Source organism: Monodon monoceros, unplaced genomic scaffold (assembly GCF_005190385.1).
Source record: "Monodon monoceros isolate NGI ecotype Baffin Bay Population unplaced genomic scaffold, NGI_Narwhal_1 Super_Scaffold_4, whole genome shotgun sequence".
NCBI classification, from domain to species: Eukaryota; Metazoa; Chordata; class Mammalia; order Artiodactyla; family Monodontidae; genus Monodon; species Monodon monoceros.
Window position 1 is genome coordinate 52,207,706 of NW_021703781.1, and position 9,246 is coordinate 52,216,951.

General features: G+C 48.8%; 1 protein-coding gene across 1 annotated transcript in view; it reads right to left on the minus strand.

Moving 5' to 3' along the window:
* The window catches only part of RRP12 (ribosomal RNA processing 12 homolog), a 28,072-nt gene extending 21,679 nt beyond the window's left edge, over nt 1-6,393 (minus strand). Inside the window, exons 1-8 of the mRNA XM_029245879.1 lie at nt 6,123-6,393; nt 5,342-5,574; nt 3,731-3,814; nt 2,549-2,625; nt 1,935-2,040; nt 1,615-1,731; nt 398-536; nt 182-309 (exon numbers count right to left, since the gene is read on the minus strand). Coding sequence (XP_029101712.1) covers nt 182-309; nt 398-536; nt 1,615-1,731; nt 1,935-2,040; nt 2,549-2,625; nt 3,731-3,814; nt 5,342-5,574; nt 6,123-6,261 — 1,023 coding nt within the window. The 5' untranslated portion in view covers nt 6,262-6,393. The remainder of the gene's footprint in view (nt 1-181; nt 310-397; nt 537-1,614; nt 1,732-1,934; nt 2,041-2,548; nt 2,626-3,730; nt 3,815-5,341; nt 5,575-6,122) is intronic.
* Nucleotides 6,394-9,246: the final 2,853 nt, after the last annotated feature.

The window sequence follows — 9,246 nt, forward strand, 5'->3', positions numbered from 1 at the left end:
CACCAGGGATGAGATGTTGTCCCTGGGTGTAGCTAAGAGCAGCGCGGGGGCCAGGAGACCCCGGCCCCTGCTTTTGGCCTGAACAGTGAGTTTCCCGAGTGCCAGCACCACAGGCCTGGGGTCTGAAGCTCTGCCCTCCCTCCTCCTCGGCGCATCCCCACGCGCCGGGGCCCGAGCTTACCACGTGGCTCAAAGTCATGACCCGGAGGAGAGTCTCACTGCAGCTCTTCACCAGGCCGTCCGGGAAGCAGGGCAGCAGGTCCCTCAGCAGGGTCAGCATGTGCAGCGTGGTGGTGGCCTCCTTGGAGCCTGGTGGACAGAGGGCAGCTGAGACTCCAGCCCACTCTCTGCAGCAGGCCCTGCCCCCCGCCGCCCACTCTCAAATGCGCTTCCCCACCTCCAGACTTCTCGATCTCCTGGATGCAGAACTTGGCAGTGGACATGGCAGCAGGGTGATGGGCAGGGGCCTTTTCACCAAACATGAATTCACTGCCCTTGAGGACGGAGCACACTCCATGCTGGGCAGCCTTCCGGATCTGAGGGGCAAGGAAGGGGGACAGGGCCGGGTCAGTGTTCAACCAGCAGTGTGTGTGGTTCTCATGACCACCAGTAGTGAGCACTGATCGCACACCTCCTACAGGGCCAAGGACACGCCTGGGGCTGCGTGTGTGTGGACCCCTGGGCTGCCGAGTAAGACAGACCTCGCTTTCCATTCCTGCTCTTCTGCTAACTCACCAACTGGCCTTGAGCAAACCAGACCACTTAGTCTCTGAGCTTCAGTGTCTCACCTTTACAACACGGATTCCTTCATTCATGCAATCGTCCAGCAATATACAGTGTCCACCAGTTCAGCAGTGAACCAACAACTCATTGGGAGGTAGGAAATAAAGAAACGTACACCAGAAGGTAAAAGTACTTTGCAGACAATAAAACAGGGGCTGTTACTTTTTATACGGCGATCAGGAAAGTGTCACTTCAGTGACATGACGTTTCAGCAGAGACCTGAAGCAAGTGAGGGAACCACTGGAGGGATACACAGGGAAGGAGGCATGAGCCTGCCTGGGATCAGAGCACTTAGCACAGGGAGTGACTCTTACGACTGTTACACATTCCCCGCCCTAAATTTCAGGAGGAAGCAGAGTGGCCAAGCACAACTTACTGGGCACCTACTACAAGCCACGACCTGCAGCAGGCCTGTGGGGAGCACCAGAGTGTCACCATGACCTTGCAGCCAAGTTGTTATTATCATCCCTATTTTACAGCTTGGAAACCAAGACTCAGAGAGGTTAAGTAACTTGCCCAAGGTCACAGCACAACCAGTGAGTCCAGTATTCAACTCAGGTCTGTGTGACTCAAAGCCCCCCTCCAGCCCACTCTCCTGCCACTGTAACTAAACACGTCACTGAGCAATGAGGCAGCAGAGACTCAAATGGGCCTGACTGTGACCCTCCCTCCTGTAGGAGGAGCTAGCAGATAGGGCTTCAGGCAGGAGGAGAACCTCCGGACAAGAGCCCAGCACTCAGGGCGACCTCCCCAGTCCACTCAGCAGGCCAGGCCCAGCCCGGTTACTAGAGTGGCTGCCCCCTCCCACGTCCTGGTGCCCCACGGCCTCACCTTGGGCTTGGGGTGCACAGTGAAGCTCAGCAGCCCATGGTACACCTGCAGGGTCACAGGGTAGCTCCAGGCCTCCAGGTCCTGCTTCCGCAGAAGGGTGGCCAGGCAGGAGAGGACCTTCAGAGGAGAGGTAGTCTCTCAGCTCCACCTGCTTCACCCAGGTGGGAAAGAGCCCGGCTTCTCACCAACTCCAGAAAATGCCAAAGGGCTTTCTGAGGGTCCACAGAGTGCCTATACCCCTCCCAGGGAGTGTCCAAGCTGTAGCCAAATCAGATGGGCTCTGGAAGATGGCAGGGGGACACCTAGACCCAAACACTGACCCATCGGAGGGCAGAGGTGGAGCCACTGCTGGCCTGGGCTGACATGATATCCATGAAGGCTTTGGAGGTATCAGAGAACTTCTTAATGAGCACAGGGCTGGGCACGCTACAGGGAGAGAAGAAAGAAGGTCAGAAGACTAGAGGGGCCTCTGAGAGCAGCTGGTCTGGAGGAGAAGGTGGACAGAGCGGGGCAGCGCTGGCCCAGTCACTCCGCGAGCCCACCCTTTCTGACACCCAGTTCAGTGCGTTTCCATGGCACCTGAGCTCCCTGCCTGCCCCACCTTCTCCACAACCCGCCCTCCACTACCCACCAGATGGGCCCTTATAAACTCCCCCAAGTCCTCTCCCCACCTGCCCCCTGGCTGCAGATGCCCAGACATCGTGGCTCAACGCTCCACCCTGTCCCTCCTGCCCGACTTGCTGCACAGGGCTGCCCCTGCCCAGGCCCCAGCACTCACACTCTGTCCTGTAACATCCCAGGCCACCCTGGAGCCTGAGCCAGTAGAATGCCACCTGATACTTCGCATCTTTTTGTTCCTTTTAATAATTCCCTGGTCCTCTTCCTCCCTTCCACCCTCACTCCCTTCTTCCCCCTATAAGGAGCCAGGACTCACCGCTTCAGGACGAGGTTCAGCAGGTAAGCAACAGCGGCCAGAGACTCCGTGGACTCCACCGCTTCCATTGTTGTCATCTGAGGCCAGACCATGGGGTGTGAATGGGAAATGTGTCACGCTGGGCAGATGGGGTATGGGGGCACCGTGTGCCCAGTAGGACGGTTATGACCAAGAACGCTGGTGTCAGAGGTTCAAATCCCAGCTCCACCACTGTGACTTTGGACTAGCAACTTAACTTTTCTGTGACTCGGTTTCCTCATTTGTAAAATAGGGATCATAAGCTGTTGTGAGGTTTAACTGAATTAATATACATCAGACATTTAGAACACTGCCTGACACATTATGAAAACCATATAGTGCTATCTGCTTCGTTAGTCTAGAGCAGAGGTTAGAAGGCTTTTTCTGTGAAGAGCCGGATAATAAATACTTCAGACTTCGCAGGCCACACATGGTCTCTGCCGCGTATTCTTCTTTGTGTATTTTAACTATCTTGTAAAAATGTAAAAACCATTCCCAGGCCTAGGGCTATACAAAAACAGGCCACGAGTCAGATTATGCCCATGGGCTATATAGATTGCTGGCCCCTGTTCCACAGCAGTGGTTCTCACACTTTTACACCCTTAAAAAGTACTGAGGATTTCCCCAAAGAAATTTGGTTTACAAAAGTTATATCTATTGATATTTATCATATTAAAAATTAAAACTGAGAATTTTTTAAAACACACAAATATGCAAGCACAATTCCATGAGCTGTCAAAATGTCATCAGACATCACGTAACTTCTGGAAAACTCCAGGGTACGGTCATGAGAATGGGAGTGAAAAAGGTAAATGATGGTTTAGCGTTATTATGGAAATAATTTTGACTTAACCAACCCCCAAAAGGGTCTTGGGAACCCCCAGACTACACTTTGAAAACAATTTTACTAGAGAATCCCCTGGGTGTAACTCAGTTTCATGGATTAGGAGAAAAAAATAAATGAGAGTAGTGGATTTTGTTTTACAAGAATAATGTAGCAAATCCCACCAGGCTTACCAAGCCACCTGAGAATAACTGAAGCGCTTTCACCTGTTTAAGGTTGTCCTTCTCTACCCCCGCGTGCAGGGGCCCCTGCCTTCTCCTTATAGCCTGAATAACATGCTACTCCGAAAGCCCGCCCACCTGCAAGTCACACCCACTCACCAGGGCAGCAAAGTACTCAGTCTCTGTCTCCTTCCCACCCTGGGAGCGTATCACCTCGGTGACAGCAGCCAAGACAGCACAGATCTGCACATGAGGGAGAAGGTACCTATGACATCTATTTCCGATCAAACCCCACCGCAGGGTAGCCTCTTCTCCTTCCTCCTTCACAAATTATTCTCCTGATAAAGCCCAGAGCAGACAAGATGAGCAGCAGCCAGAGCAGAGCCAGGGGAACACACACGGGGCCCAGCAACAGGAAAACTCACACATCTGCCCAAAACCCACCTCTAAGGCTCTACCCCTTATATATGGAAATACCTGCACAAATGTGTAAACGTTCAAGCACAAGTGTTCACTGCCACAACCAATTGGAACAATACAGCAGCCGTCAACAAGGGGTTAATAATGTACTCACTGTGTAATAATGACAAATTCAAACACTATGTGACTACTGAAAATAATGGTGAACAACTACGTAGATTAACTCAGAAACACTGATCAGTGGCGAAAAAAGTTGTAGAATAGTATATATAAAATATAATGGCATTTCAGTAAACCTAAACAAAATGTGGGTAAAAAAGTCTACAACGGTAATTTGACAAGAGGCCACTGAGCACCTGAGATGTGGCTAGTGTGACTGAGGAACTGCATCTTAAAAGTTTTTAATTATTTATATTTAAAAACAAATACTTTATCCAGTTATTGGGAAACAGATTTAGAACTACTTGGGTATATGAATCTACTTTTGCAACTGTAAGTTTTATGAACTTTAAATACAAATCAAGTATTGCCAATGAAGATTTAGCCTCCAAATGGAGGTGTCAGACTAGACTTTGAAGACTTAGTACGATAAAAATAATGCAAAAACACCTCACTTTTAAAAATATTGATTATAAGTTGAAACAACAATATTTTGGGTATACCAGGTTAAATGAGATATATAAAATTAAGGTTAATTTCACTTGCATCTTTTTTACTTTTATTTAACATAGCTACTAGAAAATTTTAAATTATGTATGTGCCTCACATTACATTTCTTTTCGACAGCTTTGGTCTAGAAAAGTACTGTTACTATTAACAGTAACTACCACAAAGGAGTTAAGCTGGGAGAACAACTTTCATATTTTATTCTACTCACCTCACTTTGTTATCATTTATAGTTTTGACATTTTTTCATTTAAATAATGAAAATATATGTATATATAATTTATAAACTAAAAAAAGGTAAATAACATTTAGGTCTTGTTAGATAAAACATTTTTTAACCACTGTTATTCAGTATTAATTTACTCAACAAATGTTTCCTGAAAACATTCTATCAATATATAAAAAGGCCTGTCTTAAGTATAGTTGAAGAGATAAATGTTTGCAAAAAATGTTTTGGACATTTGAAAACTGTCAGGAAAATACCCTGAGGGACTTTACACTTGAGCCAGGAAGATGTTCTTAGAAAAAGCAGAAAGTGGAACCTGCCCTAGGAGGGGTAATAAGCAGCAGACACAAAGGGTAGGAGGGGAGACACATCATCCAGAGATTCCACCTGTTGTCACCGGAGAGCAGTCAGCTGGCCTCCCCTCACTAGCCTCTGGCTGTCCTGAGAGTCCCCCCTACCTCTTTGTGGGCAGCCGAGCTGGACTCCCAGAAGCGCTGCACTTTGCTGAAGGTGACGTTTGTGCAGTCGGAGAGGCCGCTCAGGAAGGTGCCCGAAGACTTCTCGGTGAGAGCTGGCGCCACCTCTTCCTCTTCCATGGCAGTCTCAGGGGCTTCGCTTTTACCCAGACGCAGGGATCCTGACTGCAGCTCATTATGCAACTTTACCGCATCAGCTGTCAAGTCGCTCTTTCCTGAGAACCGGAGGCAAAGGGTAAGGCCCCCAACTCTTACCCGAACCTCCTTTTGGCTAAGAGAACAAGAACTACCCCTAGGAAACAAACAGGCGGAGTCCAGGCCCCCAACCAGAGAGGCTAAATTCTGAACGCGGTCTGCCTCAGCAGTCCACTGTACACCTAGAACTTAATCAGATTCAGAAAGGGAACCCTCCAGGTAAAAGTTTCGCCGGTGGGAGTCGGGTGGGGGCTGCAGTGAGGGGCCTGGGAAAGAGATGAGGGTGAAAGCGCTTTGTAAAGCGCCACCACGGTTAACTACAGGCGTGAGTACTGACTGATACTCGTGGTACCCTAGCCTAGCCAAGTCATCTCCCTCCTGTGGAGTCAGTTTCTGCATCTCTTAAGTGGGGAGGGTGGACCTTTACAACAGGCTCCAGATCGGACATTTTAGGAGACGAAAGGTCCGATGCTTGGGCCCCACAGCCTGCAGAGAGGCTGAAATCCATTGAGACCCAGGCCCGCCCAGAACACCGCCGCAGGCGGCCCTTGGGTCGCGACCCTGCTACCTGAGGGCCGGCTGAAGAAGCGGCTGCGGGCGGCCTGGCGGTGGCGGGAGATGGCCGGATTGCTGTCGCTGCTGTGGCCTTTCTTCCAGCGTTTCAACTTGGCCGAGACCCCGGAGGGCAACTTCCCCGAACGACCCATGTCTACTAAGCTGGGGGTGAGTTTAAAGGACCGGGTTCCAAGGGCCTAGTAGCACACGCAGGACCCACGTGGATTCCCAGCCCGCTCCACTTCCTCTTCCTCTGGCGTAACTTCCGTATTCACGTCCGTTACCATGGCAAAAGAGTCAACATCCGGTTCACGTATTCTCCAGGCTCCGATCTGGGCGGGGCTCCGAGGAGATCAGTTCCTAGGGAAGAAGTGCCGGTGTTAGGGAGTCGCTGGGGCTCTTATTCCAGGGCTAGGGTTCTTGGCCACAGGAGTGTCTTTTTTTTTTTTTAACATCTTTATTGGAGTATAATTACTTTACAATGGTGTGTTAGTTTCTGCTTTATAATAAAGTGAAATAGCTATACATATACGTATATCCCCCATATCTCCTCCCTCTTGCGTCTCCCTCCCACCCTTCTTATCCCACCCAGGAGTGAGTCTTATAAAACTGGAATTCCTTTGCAGGTTAAAAAACAAACGTACATTTATATTATTTTTTAAAAATCTAATTTCAAAACTTGAGCGTAGAAACAAATTTATTTGAATGAGTTAATCCTACTGCATAGCACAGGGAACTATATCCAATCTCCTGGGAAAAACCATAATGGAAAAGAATATTTTTTTAAAAATGGGGACTTCCATGGCACAGTGGGTAAGAATCCACCTGCCAATTAAGGGGACACGGGTTCGAGCCCTGGTCCGGGAAGATCCCACATGCCGCGGAGCGACTAAGCCCATGCGCCACAACTAGTGAGCCTGTGCTCTAGAGCCTATGAGCCACAACTACTGAGCCCGTGTGCCACAGTTACTGAAGCCTGCGTGCCTAGAGCCCGTGCTCCGCAACAAGAGAAGCCACCACGATGAGAAGCCCGTGCACCGCAACAAAGAGTAGCCCCCACTCGCTGCCAACTAGAGAAAGCCCACGTACAGCAACGAAGACCCAGCGCAGCCTAATTAATTAATTTTAAAAAAAAGTATGTATGTGTATAACTGAATCACTTTGAAAGATTGGCACAACATTGTAAATCAACTATACTTCAATTAAAAAAAAAAAAAAGAGTTAAGACCTGGCCAGACCTGAGGAGTGAAAACTAGTTTGGGTTGGAAAGAGAAAAAAGCAGGCAGTGATGGTCTAAACACGCTTAGCTATTTTCATTTATTACTGTGGATACCCACTCGCTAAACCACCCTTGCCTCATGATAGCACTCAATCCCACCTACTTAATATCCTCTTCTCCTAATTCCACTTCAGAACCAGAAAGCAATCCAGATTCCCACTCCCCTGAGACACTCCCCAGAATCCTTTAGCCAGAGCCCAAACTTTACAAAAGAGATTCCCTCCCCTCTCTTGCAGAGCAGCACTCCAAGATTCCTCCAGAATTCCCTCCCTCAATTCAAGTCAGTAAATATGATTTTGTCAGACTAAGGCTTGATCCTGGGGCTTTTGGCTGATTAGGCTTTAAACATTCATTTTACAAACATTTTTTTTTAGCTCTCACTGAGTAAGACACTTCAATGAGTCCATCTTGTAAATGAACCAGAAGCTGACAAAGATTTTGCATTCTGCTTCCTTCACTTGATACAGTGTGAATTTTCCCCCTTGTTACAAAATGATGAAATGACGGTTTGCATCACCCCCAAATTCAAATGTTAAAATCTTAACCCCCATAGATGATGGTATTAGGAGATGGAGTTTTGAGAGGTGTTTAAGTCATGAGGGTGGACCCTCATGAAAGGAATTGGTGCCTTATGAAGGAGATGCCTAGCCCTTTCCACCATGTGAAGACAAAGCAAGAAGGCACTAGCGATGAACCAGGGGCCTCACCAGCCACACTGGCTCCCCTGAAGCTCGAAACCAGCCATAACTAATCTACAGTATTAGAAATCAGGATAGCACTTTTCATGGTGGTAACAGCTGAGAGGAGTGGGAATATTCTAATTTTTTATCAGGAGGGAGTTTACATGGATGTATTCACTGCGTGATAGCTCATTGAGCTTATAAGTTGTGCACTTTTCTGTGTATATATTAGTCTTCACTGGTTTACTACAAATAAAAAGTCGTCCTTGCACACAGAGCAGAGGGAGCATCCAGACTGTTAACATGAGAAAGCGTCACTGCAGCAAAGGCAGCGAAGGCATTTGAGCATTGACTCAGCTGCACGGGTCACCACCAACTCCTCCCATCGGGCCCCATTCCGGGACACAGGCTGAGAGCTGGATTGTAAGTCTGAGAAAAAGGAACTGGTGGCCTGAGGAGGAAGAGGAAGACAAGTCTGGAAACTATTGAAGCAAGCCGGTGCTCGCAACCAGAGGCCTAGTTGTGGAGACAGTTACTTGAGAGAAGACAGACGTTAAGTGTTGGGTTCGAGTCTGGACTTACGTTCCACATGACACGGAGCAAGGATTTAACCTCTCTGAGTCTGCATTTCATATTCCGTAAAGTGGTAATAATACTACTGAACCCACTGGGCTACTCTCTCTGTGGTTTCAATGCGAAAGGTATGTTTGTCAAAATGCGTACAGCTCCGTAAATGTTGTTAGTGGTACCTTGTAAAGGGTGCCATGGTGCACTTTTCCCACCAGAGGGAGCTCTGCAAACAAGCAGTTACAGCCAAAACCCTACCAGAGACAGCTGCAAACAGCAATAATGGCTGAGCCGCTGGGGTTTTGCAAATCAGATGCGGAGATGAAAAGGCCCAGGGTAGTGGCAACCTTCCTATCCTTTTCCTAGACAGCAGACACTGCGGGCCTGCAAACCGAGTCTGCGTCATGACTGGATACAGCCCCTGGATGAACCATCAACCTAGAATGAGCACTGGAGGTCCACAGCCTCCCTGCGGGCCCTCCACCCTGAGGCATCTGCTCAGGGCCTCCTCAAGAAGACATGTGGTGCCAGGAGAGGGGACAAGAGGCATCCAGATGGCCTGAGCACACTCTTTCCCACCCTGCACCCCAGGGTTCACCTTTTTGGTGAAG